Below are 19,948 nucleotides of genomic sequence, written 5' to 3' on the forward strand. Positions count from 1 at the left end.
ATTCTGGATATTAACTCCTTTTTAGATGTGTAGTTTCCAAATATTTTCTTCCATTTCTCCATTCTGTTGATTACTTTCTTTGAAGTTTTTCACTTAGAGGTAATCCCATTGGGCTGTTTTTGGTCTTATTTCCTCCTAATATGGTCTTATTAGAAAAAAAAAAAAGAGAGAGGCAGCTTCCCAGTTCAATGTCATGAAGCATTTCTCCAATGTTTTTTCTGATGTTCACAGTGTTGTGTCTTACATGAACTACCGTGACCCATTTTGAATGGACTTTTGCATGTGTAGGTCTATGTCCCTCTTCCCCATGTGGATATCCAGTTTTCCCAGCACTACTAATTGAAGAGACTGTCCTTTCTTCACTGTGTGATCTTAGCACTTTGTGGAAAATCCCTTGGATATCAGCACCTGGGTTTCTTTCTAGGCTTTCTATTTTGCCACATGGGCTTTTGTAAGTATTATTATATCAATGCTATGTTGTTTGATTGCTATAAGTACAGCATATTTTGAGGGAGACAGTGTAGTGCCTTTGCTTTTTGCTCAAGATTGCCTTAGCTATTGAGGGGATTTTGTGATTTCCTATGACTGTTAGCATGGCCCTATCTTGTTCTGTGAAGGATGCTGTCGGTATTTGAGAAGGATTATGTTGAATTTATAGACAGTATGGACATTTTGACAATATTGCTTCTCCCAGCGCACGGTCACAGTTATCATTCCTTTCTTGTGTGTATTCTCTTCAATTTCTTTCAACAACTTTTCATCCTCTTTATTGTGCTTTTTGTTGCTTTGGTGACATTTATTAGTATTGTCTTCTTGTTGCTATTGTAAATGGAGTTGCTGAGTGCTCTTCTTTTTCTGATAACGCTCTATCACCACATGGAAATGCTACTGAGTATGTATGTTGACTATGTCTCCTTCCACATTGCAGAGTAGATTTATTTGTTCTGGTTGTTTTTGGTAGGATCTTTGGGGTTTTCTTTTTTTTTTTTTAACTTATTTAATGAATATAAATTTCCAGTGTACAGCTTATGGATTACAATGGCTTCCCCCCCCCCCATAACTTCCCTCCCACCCACAACCCTCCCCTCTCCCGCTCCCTCTCCCCTTCCATTTGCATCAAGATTCATTTTCAATTCTCTTTATATACAGAAGATCAATTTAGTATAAAGATTTCAACAGTTTGCACCCAAATAGAAACACAAAGTGAAACATACTGTTTGAGTACTAGTTATAGCATTAAATCACAATGTACAGCACATTAAGGACAGAGATCCCACATGAGGAGCAAGTGCACAGTGGCTCCTGTTGTTGACCCAACAAATTGACACTCTAGTTTATGGCACCAGTAACCATGCTAGGCTGTCGTCATGAGTTGCCAAGGCTATGGAAGCCTTCCAAGTTTGCCGACTCTGATCATATTTAGACAAGGTCATAAAAGACAGAGTGAGGATAGTAACCAATGATCCTAAGAGTGGCATTTACCAGGTTTGAACAATTATACAGCATTAAGTGGGGAAGAGGACCATCAGTACACACATGTTGGGAGTAGAGCCATTGGTGGTAGAGTAGAGGTTATGATTACAAAGGAATGAGGCCCAAGTGCACTAGACAGGGCCTAGAACAAAGGACAGAGTCATTATTAGAGGAGCTAAGAAACGTGCTGTCTAAGCTACAATTAAGTTTTCTGATTGAGAGGCAAATAGAACCTGATAGAAGGGGCTTGATAATAATCTGGTGGGCTTTAGGCCTTGTAAATTCAGAGGCCCAGACCTATCTATCTCTTCACATGGGGTATATCCTAAGGGAGGTGTGAACCTCCTACGGGGAGGCACTCTGTTGACTTTCATGACTTGGCTGGCCTGGGAGGAGAGCTGGCCATCTTTGATCACATTATCTGAAAACAGTGGCAATTTAGTTCTCTTCTTTCCAATTTGGATGTCTTTTCTTATTTATTATTTTTTTTCCTTTGCTTGCTACCCTGGTTAGAAATTCCAGGCTTGTTGAATAAAAGTGGTAATTGTTGAATAAAAGTGGTAATTTCCCCAGTGTTTGCAATATGACTTTGTTCCCGACCTTCCAGAAGTGCTTAGCAGGGCGTTGATTTTGTTCCCTGAGCTGTGGTGGCTGGTGCTATGTCAGCATTCAGTGCCACACTGAATCCAGGTTTGTTGTGTGAGTGTCTTCACCCTGTCAGCATCAGAGAGAGCACCGACTCCAAATCTGTGGCAAATCCATGGGTTCTTCCACAGGGACTTGGGGAGGGTAGTGCATCCCCACTGTGTCCACCAGACTCTCCCCGAGTCTGTAGGATTACGTTCAGTATTAAGATTCATCATGGTGGGCCCAGCTCTGAGTTCCAAGCAAGGCCTGCAGTTCCTTCTCTGTTCTACTCCCCAGGAGGTGGAGTCTTTCTCCACCTGTGCTGACAGAGGTGGGGTAGGGATGGCCAGGCAGTCACTTGAATGCTGTGGCTGGCTGTGAGCTGGGATGCACCTGGAGCTCAGGTCATTGGGGGTGGAAGTTACCTTGGCTTCTTCAGTGCCCCCACCCCTCGGTAGGCCACCTTGTCATCCAACCATCACTGTGGCAACCAGACTTTCAGAGTGGGAGCTCCATTGTGCTGCTTTGAATCTTGAATGTGTTACCTGTTAATGCTTCTTTATTCTTGTGAGAAAAGTTTTTTTTAAAAAAATGGGAGAAGCATTCGCATTCACTCATGGATGGCCAACACCAATGATGAGGAATGCAGGGGGTTTCAGAGCTGGCAGAACGGTGGGTGGGGAGGATCCTGGATCTTTCCAAATTGCCCTGAGACTGTTGCTAAGAGTATGTCAGAGGGAGAGGCAGAAGGGTGGAGGTGAAAAAGTAAACTAAAATCTCAGGTGAAAGCTCTTGTGGCTCCAATTGGTTCAAGAGAGCTTGCTTAAAAAATGATTAATGGTTAATATAGGTTCATTCAAATAAAAGGGCAGGATTCCGAGCCAGGTAGAAGGACAGAGAGTCTGTGAAAGCACTGTTTGGTTCAGGGGACGTAGCCAGCGGTGCAGGGCAGGGTGTATGAAGTATTTATTATTGGTGTCACTCTAACTCTCTCTAGATGGCCTGCCTGCTCCCTGCAGCTCAGAGAGCGTCTGCGGGGGTTCTCTTCGTGGCACTCTGGGGCACGGTGGTGGGTGACAGGCTGCTGGTGGTGCCCCAGGATGGAAGCCACTGGCTTAGCATGCAGGACATAGTTGAGGCTCTAGGGGCAAGGGGGCATGAAGTCGTGGTGCTGGTGCCGGAAGTCAACTTGCTCTTGAGAGAATCCAGGTTCTACACGAGGAGAATCTATCCTGTGCCGTTTGACCAGGAGGAGCTGAGGAATCGGTATCGCACCTTTGGATTGAAGCACTTTACTAACAGGTCTTGGCTGAGCAGGCCTCAGACAGAATACAGGAATCTCATGGTTGTCATTGACATGTTCTTCTTCAGCTGCCAGAGCCTCCTGAGACACCGCGACACCTTGGATTTCCTCAAGGCGGGCAAGTTCGATGCTCTTTTCATAGACCCGGGGTTACCCTGTGGTGCGATCCTGGCTGAGTACCTGGGCCTGCCCTCCGTGTACCTGTTCAGGGGCTTCCCCTGTTCCCGGGAGCATTGGTTTGGCGGAAGCCCCAACCCGGTGTCCTACATCCCCCAGTGCTACACTAAGTTCTCCGACCAGATGAGCTTCCCCCAGCGCGTGGTCAACTTCCTTGTTAACTTGCTGGAGGTCCCTCTATTTTACTGTCTGTATTCGAAGTATGAGGACATGGCCTTGGAGCTCCTCAAGAGGAAAGTGGACCTGCCCACCTTATTTCAGAAGGACCCCGTGTGGCTGCTAAGATACGACTTTGTGTTTGAGTACCCCAGGCCGGTGATGCCCAACATGGTGCTCATTGGCGGGATCAACTGCAAGAAGCCAGACGTCCTGTCTCAGGTGGGTGGGTGTGCTTCTTGCAGGCAGACACTGCTCTTCTGGGCTCTGTCTTCTCCCATTCATTTGCCTCCTGTCCCCAGGGAGCAGAAATGGTGTTGGGGAGGGGATGCCAGGCCTGGAACAGCAGGGGTGTGGGGGACCTGAGGCCAAGGTGACATGCAGGTGTTGCAATGAACTCAGGGCTCATGCCTGGTGACAGCCATAGATACGCACATACACTTAGTTTGTTCTGGGGCCAGTCCCAGGATCATTGCAGCAATGGCATTGCAGTCCAACAGAGGTGAAGGCTTGACCAAGGCAACGTGTCCTTTTTGAAACCCACTCTCCCAACTCTGTCCATGCTTTGTCCCTGGGTCCGAAGGCAGGCAGGAGCCAACCCACAGGCCAAATCTGTTCTTTTCTTTTTTTGAGTTGTTTTACGCAATTATTTTTTTGTTTGTTTTTTTTTATTTATTTGTGTCATGGGGAAAAAGAAGAGAGGGAGAGGAGGAGAGGGAGAGAGAGAGGTAGAGAAAGAGAGAAAGACAAAGAGAGAGAGGGAGAGAGAGAGAGATCTCACATCCCTGGATTCACTCCCCAAATGCTAAAGGCAGCCAGGGCTGGGCCAGGCTAAAGCAGGAACAGAGCCAGAGCCAGGTCTCCAAATCCATGTGCTCTTCTTTGGGAAGCAGGTATCCCAATTGGCATCTTAACCACTATACCTCCACAGGCCTGTTTTTATATGGCCCACAAGTAAGAATGGTTTTCATACCTGTTTTTCTTGTAACATTCATTTTTTATATTTGAAAGGCAAGATTACAGAGAGAGGGGGAGAGAGAGAGAGAGAGAGAGAGAGAGATCTTCCATCTAGACTACTGATTCCCTCCCCAGATTCAGGCCAGAGCCAGGAGCCTGAAACTCCATCTCAAGCACTTAGGCCACCTTCTGCTGCATTCCCAGATGCATTAGCAGAGAGCTGGATCAGAAGTAAAGCAGCCAGGACTTGAAATGGCACCTATATGGGATACGGGCATTGCAGATGGAGCGATGACCCAGTGTGCCACAACACTGCCCCAAGTTTTCATAGCTTCAGAGGGAGGTTAAAAACCAGCACCAGCACCAGCACCAGCACACAGAACTTGCGACTGAGCTGTGTGTGGCCTGCAAAGCTGACTGCTCACTGCTGGGCCAGTGCAGACAGGTGTGGGAGCCTCAGACCTCAGGGACTGTTCCTAGATGGCCCCCCTGAGAAGTGGGGCACAGTGCCCAGAGTCACTTTGGAAAATCAAAACCTCTGAGTTGCTTTTGTAAAGTATTTGTACCTTTGAAAGTTGTCAGACCACTCCATCTTCACGCCAGAATTTCCTTTTCAATGCATTTTTCATCGGAATGAGTCTCAGACAGTCCCAGAGACCTTTCCCCCGTGTCTTCCACACTGAACACTGGACACAGGTCCCGTGAGACAGAGGGGCAGGAGGCTGAGCACAATGGGATGGGGTCCAGGGAGCCCACGTTGTGAAACAGAAACTCCGAGTGTCAAGATTCAACCAGAGGTTTATGAGTACAAGAGATTTGTATGTTATTGTCTGTTCAAAGGGATTTCTTCTATCACAAAGAAATATCAGGTGAGAGAAGGAAAACACTGTCGTCTTTGGTACCTTGGTCCACGCACTGTGTTTCTGTGAAAGTGCTGTCTGCAGTGACATTGAAACCAGAGCAGTGCAGGGGGTGGGCTCTGGGCTGCCTCACCTGTGTGTCATTGTCATCCACGTGGCCTCCTTGTTGCAATGGGCAGTCTGCAGCCTGCATGTTTCATTCTTAGCAACTGAGTTGTGGTTTTAAGAATCAAGTTTCCTTTGTCAAATAAACCATCTCAAGGCTCTGAAACATGTCCCAAGTTGGATCTATAACTTTACCAAGAACTTTGGAGATATCCTGCATGGACCCTGAGTACAAGCTCAGTTTTGTTTCATAATTTCTGTGGTGAATCGTTTTATAAATTTTTTTTTTTTGAACTAAGCCTCTGCCTGTGGCATCGGCATCCCATATGGGCACTGGTTCGTGTCCGTGCTTCTTCACTTCTGACCGAGCTCTCTACTATGGCCTAGGAAAGCAGAAGAAGTCGACCCAAGTGCTTGGTCCCCTGCACCCACATGGGAGACCTGGAAGAAGCTCCTGGCTCCTGGCTTCAATGGGCTCAGTCCCAGCATTACAGCCATTTGTGGCGTGAACTGGCAGATGGAAGAGTTCACTCTCTCTCTCTCTCTCTCTCTCTCTCTCAGCTCCTCATTTCTGTAACTCTGCCTTTCAAACAAATAAATAATTAAACCTTTAAAAAAGATTTATGGTTTCTTTTGAAAGAGTTAGAGAGAGACAGACAGACAGACAGACATCCAACTTGCATCCACTGTTTCACTCCCCAGACAGCCTCAAAGGTCAGCACTGGGCCAGGCTGAAGCCAGGAGCTTCATCTGGGTCTCCCACATGGGTGCAGGGACCCAAGCACTGGACTCATCTTCTTCTGCTTTTCCCAGGCCACTTCCAGAGAGCTGGATAGGCAGTGGAGTATCTGGGACACAAACCAGTGTCCATTTGGGATGCCAGCATCGCAGGTGTTATCTGCTACGCCACAATGTCAGCCCCTGTGAATCCTCTTTTTTGAGAGAAGATTCTTTCCGTTTATGTCATATTCATTTAATTTATACTAACTTCAGTGACTTTATAGTTTTGTACGCATCTTTCTTCCCTTCTTGTTACTAATGTGTGCACTATTCCAAAGGACTCTAAACTTTGCTTTTATTTTAAAAAAAATTAAAAAAAATTTCTTAGTATGTATCTCATAAATACACCATCAGGAACACAGTTCTTCTTCCCACCACACACGCCCGCCCTCCCAGTTCCTCCCCCTTCCTCCTCCCTCTCCTGTTTAGTGCAAGAAAGAGAAAGAAACAGAAAGAAAGAAAGGAAAACAAAAAAAGGGAAGAATGGACTATAAGAGCTGAGAGAACTGTTTCTCAGTGGTCTAGACCAGGGCTGTTCTATGTTTTTGCTTCTCAAAGGTGATTTCACTTTTTCCCCCCTCCCTCTTTTCCCTTCCTTCTCCTTCTTTCCTTTTAGAAACTTAATTCTCTTTCAAGAGGAACCCAAGGAAAGTACAGCTCTTGTGAGCTCTTAGACATAACTAACTTATGAGACATAGTATTATCCTCCAATTAATACCCTAAATAGAAGTGATTCTTAAGAACAATTTTACTATTAGGTCTCACAATACAACTCTTTGAGGACAGAGGTCCTGCATGGGAAGTTGGTGCACAGTGACCCTTGTTGTTTATTTAACAAATAACACTCTTGGCAATGACATCAGTGATCACCCAAGGCTCTTGACATGAGCTGCCTCGGCTATGGAAGCCTTTTGGATCCATTGGCTCAACAAGGCCATAAGCAAAGTGCACCTTCTCTCCTCCCTTCAGAGAAAGGCACATCCTTCTTTGGGGGCCACTTCTTTCCGCTGGGGTCTCACCCACAGGGGTCTTGTATGTAGGACATTTTATTTTCCAGAGTATCTTGGCTTTCCATGCCTGAAATTCTCCCCTTGGACTTGCAGCCAGACTAGAATGCCTTTAAGGCTAATTCTGAGGTCAGAGTGCTACTTAAAGCAATGGTCATTCTGTGAGTCTGCTCTATGGACTTCTCCCCATGTTGGACATTCACTCCTTTGTAATTCTGTCTGTTATTGTTTCCAAACACTTAGTCCTATTTATATGATCACTGTAACACTTGATCCTATCTATATGGTCACTTTACTGCTTATTTCTAACCATTTGATCTTTGTAACACTTAAGCTGCTATTTTTGTCAGCCAGCTTAAGGGATTTTTGGGTCCTATGGCTAGTTGTTAAGCTGTACTCATGGAAGTCATTCCATAGGAATGTGTGTAGGACTATACTGCTTTGCAGTTGCAAACTTCATGCATTTCACAATTACAACTTTAGGATCTTGGTGATTCTTCCCACTGTGTTCACCCTTCCACCTACACTCCCACCCCCTTCCTCTTCCCTTTCCTTTTCTCACTCTTCTTCTTTACTAAGATCAGTTTACATTTAATTACGTATATAGATGATTAACTCTATTTTAAGTATAGTGTTCAGTGAATCATATGAAAGAGAAGATAAGGAAAATATTAGAAAGGAAAAGATAAACAAAATATAGAATTAGAAGCTATTTCTCAACAGTTGAGAGAAGGCTGTTCCAGGTCATTGCTCTCAAAGTGTCCACTTCATTTTACATGTTGTCCTTAAAGTACTCTGTTAGTTATCACAGGTCAGAGAGAACATATGGAATTTGACCCTTTGGGACTGGCCTGTTTCACTAAGTATGATGTTTTCCAGTCTCATCCATTTTGTTGCAAATGACAGGAGTTCATTGTTTTTACTTCTGTGCAGTGTTCTATGGTGTAGATATCCCACAATTTCTTTCTCCAGTCTTCCGGTGATGGGCATTTGGGTTGATTCCATGTCTTTGCTAATGTGAATTGAACTGTGATAAACATGGAGGTACAGAGAGCTCTTTCATATGTTGATTTCATTTCCCTTGGGTAGAGTCCCAGGAGTGGGATGGCTGGGTCATATGGTAGGTCTATATTCAGATTTCTGAGGTATCTCCATACTGTCTCCCACAGTTTACATTTCCACCAACAGTGGATTAGGGGACCTTTTTGTCCACATCCTCACCAGCAATTGCTGTTTGTTGATTTCCCTATGAAAGCCATTCTAAGGGAAGAGGGGGAGGGTGATGTGAAACCTCATTGTGGTTTTGGTTTTCATTTCTTTGCAGCCTGGGATCCTGAGCATATTTTCATGTGTCTGCTGGCCATTTGGATTTCCTCTTTTGAAAACTGTCTGCTTAAGTCCTTTGCCCATTTCTTAAGCAGATTGTTTTGTTGTTGTTGAGTTTCTTGGTCTCTTTATGTAGCCTGGATATTAATCCTTTATCAGTTTCATAGTTTGCAAATATTTTCTCCCGTTTAGTCAGTTGTCTCTTCACCTTGCTGATTGTTTCTTTTGCAGCGTAGAAGCTTCTCAATTGGATGTAATCCCATTGGTTGATTTTGGCCTTGATTGCCTGTGCCTCTTGGGTCTTTTCCAGGAACTCTTTGTCTGTGCCGATGTCTTGCAGAGTTTCCCCAATATTCTATAATAATTTGGTGGTGTTGGGTTGTCGATTTAGGTCTTGAGTTCATTTTGAGTGGATCTGGGTGAAAGGTGTCAGGTAAAGGTCTTGTTTCATGCCTCTGCATGTGGCAATCCAGTTTTCCCAGCACCATTTGTTGAAGAGACTGTCCTTGCTCCAGGGGTTGATTTTAGCTCCTTTGTCAAAGAGAAGTTGGTTGCAGATGCTTGGATTGATTTGGGGTGTTTCTATTCTGTTCCATTGGTCTCCTCGAACTTTTTTCATGTCTTTGTGGTGACAGCATTCAAAATCTTTTTCTTCTAGCTGTTTTGAAATATATCACACGTGATCGTTACCTATGGTCACGCAACTGTGCAGATGAACACCAGCACTTTTCTGCTAACTGGAACTTGTTCCCGCTGACCAGTCTTTCCCTAACTCTCCCTCTCCTCTACTGCTGTTGGTGCTTAGGAACTGCTGTGCTGCTCTCAAATTCAGTGAGGTCAATTTTTGATATTCTACCTATGACTGAGGTCAAGGGGTGTTTGTGTTTCTGTACCTGGCTTGTTTTGCTTAAAACTAACAACCTCCAGTTCCATCTACATTTTCACCAATGACAAGGTCTAGTCCTTTTTTTATGGCTAAATCCCAGGGGTCTTCAAAAAATTTGTGGAAATTGCCAGTTATGAAAAACCATGTGTGCATTCCAGCAATCTTTGTAACAAAATGAACTTGTGTCTTCATTTCATTTTCTTTTTTTTTTTTAATTTTATTTATTTTTTGACAGGCAGCGTGGATAGTGAGAGAGAGAGATTCAGAGAGAAAGTCTTCCTTTTTGCCGTTGGTTCACCCTCCAATGGCTGCTGAGGCCAGCACATCGCGCTGATCCGAAGCCAGGAGCCAGGTGCTTCTTCCGGGTCTCCCATGCGAGTGCAAGGGCCCAAGTGCTTGGGCCACCTTCTATTGCTTTCCCGGGCCATAGCAGAGAGCTGGATCAGAAGTAGAACTGACGGGTTTCGGGTGCCAGTTCGAGAGATTGTTATATCATATGCTAGTTCCAGCTTTAATATTTTTTGAGAATATTCCATCCTGTTTCCCATAATGGCTATAATAATATGTACTCTTGTAAATAGTGTTTAAGTGTTCTCTCTTTCCACGTCCTCACTGGCACCTGCTATCTTTTGCGGAATTTGATAATAGTCATTCAAACTAGAGTGAAGCAATATTCATTGTGGTTTAAATTTGTTTCCCCAGTGATTAGTGATGTTGATTTTGTATGTGTGTGTGTGTGCATGTGTGGTTGTGTATGTGTCTTGGATGTTTGTCTTTTCTTTTGAGAAATCTCCACTCATGTCACTTGGCCAACTTAAAAGCATGTTATTGGTTTCTTGGTAGTAGGTTGCTTGAGTTCCTCATACATTCTGGATATTAACTCCTTTTTAGATGTGTAGTTTCCAAATATTTTCTTCCATTTCTCCATTCTGTTGATTACTTTCTTTGAAGTTTCTCACTTAGAGGTAATCCCATTGGGCTGTTTTTGGTCTTATTTCCTCCTAATATGGTCTTATTAGAAAAAAAAAAAAAAGAGAGGCAGCTTCCCAGTTCAATGTCATGAAGCATTTCTCCAATGTTTTTTCTGATGTTCACAGTGTTGTGTCTTACATGAACTACCGTGACCCATTTTGAATGGACTTTTGCATGTGTAGGTCTATGTCCCTCTTCCCCATGTGGATATCCAGTTTTCCCAGCACTACTAATTGAAGAGACTGTCCTTTCTTCACTGTGTGATCTTAGCACTTTGTGGAAAATCCCTTGGATATCAGTGCCTGGGTTTCTTTCTAGGCTTTCTATTTTGTCACATGGGCTTTTGTAAGTATTATTATATCAATGCTATGTTGTTTGATTGCTATAAGTACAGCATATTTTGAGGGAGACAGTGTAGTGCCTTTGCTTTTTGCTCAAGATTGCCTTAGCTATTGAGGGGATTTTGTGATTTCCTATGACTGTTAGCATGGCCCTATCTTGTTCTGTGAAGGATGCTGTCGGTGTTTGAGAAGGATTATGTTGAATTTATAGACAGTATGGACATTTTAACAATATTGCTTCTCCCAGCGCACGGTCACAGTTATCATTCCTTTCTTGTGTGTATTCTCTTCAATTTCTTTCAACAACTTTTCATCCTCTTTATTGTGCTTTTTGTTGCTTTGGTGACATTTATTAGTATTGTCTTCTTGTTGCTATTGTAAATGGAGTTGCTGAGTGCTCTTCTTTTTCTGATAACGCTCTATCACCACATGGAAATGCTACTGAGTATGTATGTTGACTATGTCTCCTTCCACATTGCAGAGTAGATTTATTTGTTCTGGTTGTTTTTGGTAGGGTCTTTGGGGTTTTCTTTTTTTTTTTTTAACTTATTTAATGAATATAAATTTCCAGTGTACAGCTTATGGATTACAATGGCTTCCCCCCCCCCCATAACTTCCCTCCCACCCACAACCCTCCCCTCTCCCGCTCCCTCTCCCCTTCCATTTGCATCAAGATTCATTTTCAATTCTCTTTATATACAGAAGATCAATTTAGTATAAAGATTTCAACAGTTTGCACCCAAATAGAAACACAAAGTGAAACATACTGTTTGAGTAGTAGTTATAGCATTAAATCACAATGTACAGCACATTAAGGACAGAGATCCCACATGAGGAGCAAGTGCACAGTGGCTCCTGTTGTTGACCCAACAAATTGACACTCTAGTTTATGGCACCAGTAACCATCCTAGGCTGTCGTCATGATTTGCCAAGGCTATGGAAGCCTTCCAAGTTTGCCGACTCTGATCATATTTAGACAAGGTCATAAAAGACAGAGTGAGGATAGTAACCAATGATCCTAAGAGTGGCATTAACCAGGTTTGAACAATTATACAGCATTAAGTGGGGAAGAGGACCATCAGTACACACATGTTGGGAGTAGAGCCATTGGTGGTAGAGTAGAGGTTATGATTACAAAGGAATGAGGCCCAAGTGCACTAGACAGGGCCTAGAACAAAGGACAGAGTCATTATTAGAGGAGCTAAGAAACGTGCTGTCTAAGCTACAATTAAGTTTTCTGATTGAGAGGCAAATAGAACCTGATAGAAGGGGCTTGATAATAATCTGGTGGGCTTTAGGCCTTGTAAATTCAGAGGCCCAGACCTATCTATCTCTTCACATGGGGTATATCCTAAGGGAGGTGTGAACCTCCTACGGGGAGGCACTCTGTTGACTTTCATGACTTGGCTGGCCTGGGAGGAGAGCTGGCCATCTTTGATCACATTATCTGAAAACAGTGGCAATTTAGTTCTCTTCTTTCCAATTTGGATGTCTTTTCTTATTTATTATTTTTTTTCCTTTGCTTGCTACCCTGGTTAGAAATTCCAGGCTTGTTGAATAAAAGTGGTAATTGTTGAATAAAAGTGGTAATTTCCCCAGTGTTTGCAATATGAATTTGTTCCCGACCTTCCAGAAGTTCTTAGCATGGCGTTGATTTTGTTCCCTGAGCTGTGGTGGCTGGTGCTATGTCAGCATTCAGTGCCACACTGAATCCAGGTTTGTTGTGTGAGTGTCTTCACCCTGTCAGCATCAGAGAGAGCACCGACTCCAAATCTGTGGCAAATCCATGGGTTCTTCCACAGGGACTTGGGGAGGGTAGTGCATCCCCACTGTGTCCACCAGACTCTCCCCGAGTCTGTAGGATTACGTTCAGTATTAAGATTCATCATGGTGGGCCCAGCTCTGAGTTCCAAGCAAGGCCTGCAGTTCCTTCTCTGTTCTACTCCCCAGGAGGTGGAGTCTTTCTCCACCTGTGCTGACAGAGGTGGGGTAGGGATGGCCAGGCAGTCACTTGAGTTGCTGTGGCTGGCTCTGAGCTGGGATGCACCTGGAGCTCAGGTCATTGGGGGTGGAAGTTACCTTGGCTTCTTCAGTGCCCCCACCCCTCGGTAGGCCACCTTTTCATCCAACCATCACTGTGGCAACCAGACTTTCAGAGTGGGAGCTCCATTGTGCTGCTTTGAATCTTGAATGTGTTACCTGTTAACGCTTCTTTATTCTTGTGAGAAAAGTTTTTTAAAAAAATGGGAGAAGCATTCGCATTCACTCATGGATGGCCAACACCAATGATGAGGAATGCAGGGGGTTTCAGAGCTGGCAGAACGGTGGGTGGGGAGGATCCTGGATCTTTCCAAATTGCCCTGAGACTGTTGCTAGGAGTATGTCAGAGGGAGAGGCAGATGGGAGGAGGTGAAAATGTAAACTAAAATCTCAGGTGAAAGCTCTTGCGGCTCCAATTGGTTCAAGAGAGCTTGCTTAAAAAATGATTAATGGTTAATATAGGTTCATTCAAATAAAAGGGCAGGATTCCGAGCCAGGTAGAAGGACAGAGAGTCTGTGAAAGCACTGTTAGGTTCAGGGGACGTAGCCAGGAGGCCAGCGGTGCAGGGCAGGGTGTATGAAGTATTTATTATTGGTGTCACTCTAACTCTCTCCAGATGGCCTGCCTGCTCCCTGCAGCTCAGAGAGCGTCTGCGGGGGTTCTCTTCGTGGCACTCTGGGGCACGGTGGTGGGTGACAGGCTGCTGGTGGTGCCCCAGGATGGAAGCCACTGGCTTAGCATGCGGGACATAGTTGAGGCTCTTGGGGCAAGGGGGCATGAAGTCGTGGTGCTGGTGCCGGAAGTCAACTTGCTCTTGAGAGAATCCAGGTTCTACACGAGGAGAATCTATCCTGTGCCGTTTGACCAGGAGGAGCAGAGGAATCGGTATCGCACCTTTGGAGAAAAGATCTTTACTGACAGGTCCTGGCTGAGCGGGCCTCTGACAGAATTCAGGAATCTCATGGTTGTCATTGACATGTACTTCATCAACTGCCAGAGCCTCCTGAGACACCGTGACACCTTGGATTTCCTCAAGGCGGGCAAGTTCGATGCTCTTTTCACAGACCCATTCTTACCCTGTGGTGCGATCCTGGCTGAGTACCTGGGCCTGCCCTCCGTGTACCTGTTCAGGGGCTTCCCCTGTTCCCGGGAGCATTGGTTTGGCAGAAGCCCCAACCCGGTGTCCTACATCCCCCAGTGCTACACTAAGTTCTCCGACCAGATGAGCTTCCCCCAGCGCGTGGTCAACTTCCTTGTTAACTTGCTGGAGGTCCCTCTATTTTACTGTCTGTATTCGAAGTATGAGGACATGGCCTTGGAGCTCCTCAAGAGGAAAGTGGACCTGCCCACCTTATTTCAGAAGGACCCCGTGTGGCTGCTAAGATACGACTTTGTGTTTGAGTACCCCAGGCCGGTGATGCCCAACATGGTGCTCATTGGCGGGATCAACTGCAAGAAGCCAGACGTCCTGTCTCAGGTGGGTGGGTGTGCTTCTTGCAGGCAGACACTGCTCTTCTGGGCTCTGTCTTCTCTCACTTATTTGCCTCCCGTCCCCTGGGAGCAGAAATGGTGGTGGGGAGGGGATGCTAGGCCTGGAACAGCAGGGGTGTGGGAGACTTGAGGCCAAGGTGACATGAAGGTGTTGCAATGAACTCAGGGCTCATGCCTGGTGACAGCCATAGATACGCACATACACTTAGTTTGTTCTGGGGACAGTCCCAGGATCATTGCAGCAATGGCATTGCAGTCCAACAGAGGTGAAGGCTTGACCAAGGCAACGTGTCCTTTTTGAAACCCACTCTCCCAACTCTGTCCATGCTTTGTCCCTGGGTCTGAAGGCAGGCAGGAGCAAACCCACAGGCCAAATCTGTTCCTTTCCTTTTTGGAGTTGTTTTAAGCAATTACTTATTTTATTGTTTGTTTTTATTTATTTGTGATCATGGGGAAAAAGAAGAGAAAGAGAGGAAGAGAAGGAGAGAGAGAGATAGAAAAGAGAGACACAAGGGAGAGAGGGAAAGAGAGAGAGATCTCACATCCCTGGATTCACTCCCCAAATGCTAAAGGCAGCCAGGGCTGGGCCAGGCTAAAGCAGGAACAGAGCCAGAGCCAGGTCTCCAAATCCATGTGCTCTTCTTTGGGAAGCAGGTATCCCAATTGGCATCTTAACCACTATACCTCCACAGTCCTGTTTTTATATGGCCCACAAGTAAGAATGGTTTTCATACCTGTTTTTCTTGTAACATTCATTTTTCATATTTGAAAGGCAAGATTACAGAGAGAGGGGGAGAGAGAGAGAGAGAGATATTCCATCTAGACCACTGATTCCCTCCCCAGAATCAGGCCAGAGCCAGGAGCCTGAAACTCCATGTCATGCACTTAGGCCACCTTCTGCTGCATTCCCAGATGCATTAGCAGAGAGCTGGATCAGAAGTGGAGCAGCCAGGACTTGAAATGGCACCTATATGGGATACGGGCATTGCAGATGGAGCGATGACCCAGTGTGCCACAACACTGCCCCAAGTTTTCATAGCTTCAGAGGGAGGTTAAAAACCAGCACCAGCACCAGCACCAGCACACAGAACTTGCGACTGAGCTGTGTGTGGCCTGCAAAGCTGACTGCTCACTGCTGGGCCAGTGCAGACAGGTGTGGGAGCCTCAGACCTCAGGGACTGTTCCTAGATGGCCCCCCTGAGAAGTGGGGCACAGTGCCCAGAGTCACTTTGGAAAATCAAAACCTCTGAGTTGCTTTTGTAAAGTATTTGTACCTTTGAAAGTTGTCAGACCACTCCATCTTCACGCCAGAATTTCCTTTTCAATGCATTTTTCATCGGAATGAGTCTCAGACAGTCCCAGAGACCTTTCCCCCGTGTCTTCCACACTGAACACTGGACACAGGTCCCGTGAGACAGAGGGGCAGGAGGCTGAGCACAATGGGATGGGGTCCAGGGAGCCCACGTTGTGAAACAGAAACTCCGAGTGTCAAGATTCAACCAGAGGTTTATGAGTACAAGAGATTTGTATGTTATTGTCTGTTCAAAGGGATTTCTTCTATCACAAAGAAATATCAGGTGTGAGAAGGAAAACACTGTCGTCTTTGGTACCTTGGTCCACGCACTGTGTTTCTGTAAAAGTGCTGTCTGCAGTGATATTGAAACCAGAGCAGTGCAGGGGGTGGGCTCTGGGCTGCCTCCCCTGTGTGTCATTGTCATCCACATGGCCTCCTTGTTGCAATGGGCAGTCTTCAGCCTGCATGTTTCATTCTTAGCAACTGAGTTGTGGTTTTAAGAATCAAGTTTCCTTTGTCAAATAATCAAGCCATCTCAAGGCTCTGAAACATGTGCCAAGAAGGAAACAAATCCAAAAATGCCATGTCATCCTTAACAGGCACTTTTCAAAAATGCGTGACCCAGGTCAAAGTCTCCACACCTGGAGAAGAATAAAAGTGTTAGGGTAGAGAACAACAGGGTATGAGATTGAATTTGATTTAGGGACAAGGGGTCAATTCTGATTTTATCTATCTTTTGGGCAGTGAGCTAGAATGACTGAGACTCGTGTCTTCATTCCATCAATCCTGACTCTGAGTGTAGAAAAGGAGAGAGGCACTGGTTTCTTTCTGGTTGCTTCCTGCTGTTCTGGGTGTAGATGTGGGGCAAAACCTATACTCAGGATCAGATTGCTTGAAGAAGGAGACAAGTCTGTTGTTCCTGTAGATGGCTTGAGATAGAGCCGTCATTTGTTCCTGCAAGAACCTTTGGACTATGTTAATTATACATGGTAGAAATAGTAGCACTATGAGTATGATGATAAAAGGAGATATTAGAGACATTGCCCATGGTGGGAAAGATGGCCAAAACGAGGCAGAGTGACCTTGAGAATACATCTCACTAGCACAGTTTTTATGCGTTTGATCCCATGTCTTACCATACCCAATTTATTGGTGTAAAAATTCGATCCCATCTCATTTAATGAAGTACAACGTTCCTCTTATCATACCCAATTAATTGGTGTAAAAGCCAAAAAGAGGCAAAGTCCACCTCTCTTGGCTTTGAGGAGGTCTAGCTTCCAGTGGTTCTGGATTTCTACTCCTGCTCATGAATCCACTTGAACCTGGAGACAAGACAGCTTCTGTGCTAGGTCATTTGTGTTTTCTTTGAGATTGGGAGATAAATCTTCAATTTTAATTGGCTTGTCTACTGAAATGGCCAGTCTGGACATTCCAGTTGCATTTCCTGTTTCTCCAGCGAGATTATCAAGGAGGTTAAGTCTGAAATCTCGTGATGTGGTATGTTAGAGGGTCAGAAAATAGAGATGGGTCTAGGGTGTAGGACGAAGGAGGAAGTAGGATGGCAAGTGTACAAGTCCCTGTGCAGTGGTGGGGAGGCAGATGCACGCCTGGTTACAACCTTTACGGGTTCATGTGGCAAGGGATAGGATGAGTAAATGCCATGGCAGCCACTTCCACTGGGTGTGAGGAGTGGTGGTGGCCAGTAGGGGGTGGGCCTGGAAGGGGGACATTAGGTCACAGGTGTCGTGGGGCAAATGAACCCACATTGTGGGAAGAAGGGAAGGAAGTGTGCGTGATGCGTAAAGGGGCTTGACTGCTTAGTGAGGCTGTAGCAGAGATGCCTTGGACAGGTCTAACAGGTGGATCCTCTATACAATACCAGCGTTTCGTCCTCCAGCCATGCCAGCATTTCTTCCAGGAAGCTCCAACAGAGATCTATGTCCTGGGGTTCTGCCAGGAAGGTTCTGGTCCTTGTAATATAAACAAGTCCATGGGCCTTTCCCAGAGCAGGGTGGGGATGGGGAGGGCTTGCCAGCCGTCAGAAGAGGAATGTGTGCAGATCCAACATGAGAGACATTGGGATTATCTTTAAAAAATAGGCTAGAAGAACTACTGGTGAGAGGTATGTAAGGCTTTTGGGAGGAAATGTGGGGGCTTGGAACCACAAACGGGGACCAGGTTAGAAGCAGGAGATAGCAGAGAAGCATCCTACCAGAAGAGGAACAGAGTGCTAAGAGCCGTTTGTTAAGACAGGCCAGCCTGTGGGGACGATGGCTGTCAAGCCTATGGCAAAGGTTAGGGCTAGGACCGCGGCTACAAAGAGTAGCAGAGGGTGACGATGCATTCCAGGATGAAGTATGAATGGAAGGGAAAAAGGAGTTCTGTGCAGGTGTGAAGTGCCAGGGATCTGCCTGGAGCCAGCACTCTGACACAAGGTCGGGAAGGTAGACTGGGGAGATGAAGTCCAGTATCTTTTCTGCAAAATTATTGGGAGTTGTCTGTGGGATTCAGGAATTGTCAAGGACATTAGAAGTTCGTTGTATTGGTATTGCAGGGAGCAGTGTCAGCCTGAGAGTGGTGGGTCCCGCGGGAGTAGACTCATATAAGGGAGATGTTACTCATTTTAATGAAGTACAACGTTCCTCAGGGGGTGTCCTTTGAGTTTGGCGGCAGTGGGGGAAGTCAATATCACCTGGTAGGTCTGTTCCATTTTGGCTTTAAGACGGCCTCATTTTCTTTTAGATAAACATGGTCACCAGGTTGAAAGGTCGGAGTATAGCCGAGAGGCAGAGTGGGGACTGGGTAGGTGTGTGTCTGCGCAGGTCCCTAAGTGAGAGTGCATTTTGGTAAGAAGCGGGAAAGTGAGAGGAGGAGGCATAGTTCAGAATTCTGTAGTGGAGGGAAGTCAGGTCAAAGAAGAGGCCTCCACAGAGTCGGGGTGGCTCCTGGCCCAGTGTCCGGTATTGCCACATTAAAACAGGCTCCATGAGGGCCAGAGCCTTGAGCTGAGGTGGACTTCGAGTTGGAGCAAGCCTTAGCCCAGTGCCCAGGATGGCTGCATTGATAACAGGGCCTCCAAGGGGTGGGACTTGGCTTGCCATTGGGGTCTTGGTGAGTTTTGTAACAGGTATCTGGAGCTGACTGGGCCATAAAGTGGGAATTTAAGAATAGCTGTCCCTCTGGGGAATTGGGATTGGGGTTAGTGTACTTTGTCATTACTTTGTCATTGTCTCTATAAGGCAGGATATAAATACAACAACAGGGTTTTCATCCAGTTCTTGGGTGACCTCCCAGATCTTCTTATAATTGATCTGTTAATGCCTGTTTTAATGCGTGGCTGCCAGCAGGCATGAGATCATGTGGTCGGGCCTGCAGCTCTGGGTTCTCAAGTTGGTACGAGCATTCCGGGTTAGGGTTGCCTCTGGGGACAGCTCGAGTGGCCCCTGGGTGTCTGTCTGGGGCCTGACAGGGCATCTCCTCTGCATGCGGTTGGGCAGCTTGCCACATACGTTCAGCGTCATCTGGAGGTAGGGCAGAGGACAAAGCGAAATAGAGATCATTCCAAGTTAAGCTGTAGGACTGAGTCAGGTGGCAAAATCCCTTACGATGTGTGGAGAGATTCTCTGGGAAGAGCCTAGAGGTTCCTCAATCTAAGGTAGAGCGAGGGCACCGAGACCGTAACCGCTTCAGCCACTGCCTCAAGGGGAGGTGGGGTTTGGATTATACAGTTTGGGAGCTTGTGTGAGGGGAAGATAGTGTAGTGGGAGGCGGCAGGGTGGGCTTATGAGGAATTAGGTGGGTAGGTCAGAGAGGAGTTGCTGGAGAGAGGGTCGGTAGGGTGGAGGGTCATTGCAGGGTCAGGCTCACAGAGAGGATGAGAGGAGGGCCAGAACAATTGGGCAGAAGGCTTATAGGGAGTTTTTACTTTCTTGGGGACGACTGGGTGAAGAGACTTTTGGGGGGAAGAGGGTGGAGGGGTGGCAGCAGCCCCTGCTGCCGACTTTTGGGGTGGAAGAGGAGGAGGGACTCGGAGGGGATGGAGTGAGCGATGGGTTGTGTTCCTGAGACGTTGGCTTCTCAGGTGGAGAGGGAGAAGTAAGAGATGGGGAGGTAGAAGACTTGAGGGAGGGTCCAGGCCTCCTTCTTCCATGC

General features: G+C 46.1%; 3 protein-coding genes across 3 annotated transcripts in view; all 3 read left to right on the forward strand.

Annotated features, from left to right (window-relative positions):
* LOC133761011 (UDP-glucuronosyltransferase 1-6) overlaps positions 1-19,948 on the forward strand; it is a 215,355-nt gene that overhangs the window by 85,456 nt on the left and 109,951 nt on the right. The gene's annotated exons all lie outside the window — the stretch shown is intronic.
* On the forward strand, positions 3,098-7,129 carry LOC133757514 (UDP-glucuronosyltransferase 1-6-like). Its single transcript, XM_062187984.1, has 2 exons — positions 3,098-3,958; positions 7,055-7,129. The coding sequence occupies exons 1-2, from the start codon at positions 3,098-3,100 to the stop codon at positions 7,127-7,129; spliced, it is 936 nt and encodes a 311-aa protein (XP_062043968.1).
* LOC133757597 (UDP-glucuronosyltransferase 1-6-like) lies at positions 13,529-18,457 on the forward strand. The gene is made up of 2 exons (XM_062188168.1): positions 13,529-14,488; positions 18,308-18,457. The coding sequence occupies exons 1-2, from the start codon at positions 13,628-13,630 to the stop codon at positions 18,455-18,457; spliced, it is 1,011 nt and encodes a 336-aa protein (XP_062044152.1). The 5' UTR covers positions 13,529-13,627.

Source organism: Lepus europaeus, chromosome 1 (assembly GCF_033115175.1).
Source record: "Lepus europaeus isolate LE1 chromosome 1, mLepTim1.pri, whole genome shotgun sequence".
Taxonomy (NCBI): domain Eukaryota; kingdom Metazoa; phylum Chordata; class Mammalia; order Lagomorpha; family Leporidae; genus Lepus; species Lepus europaeus.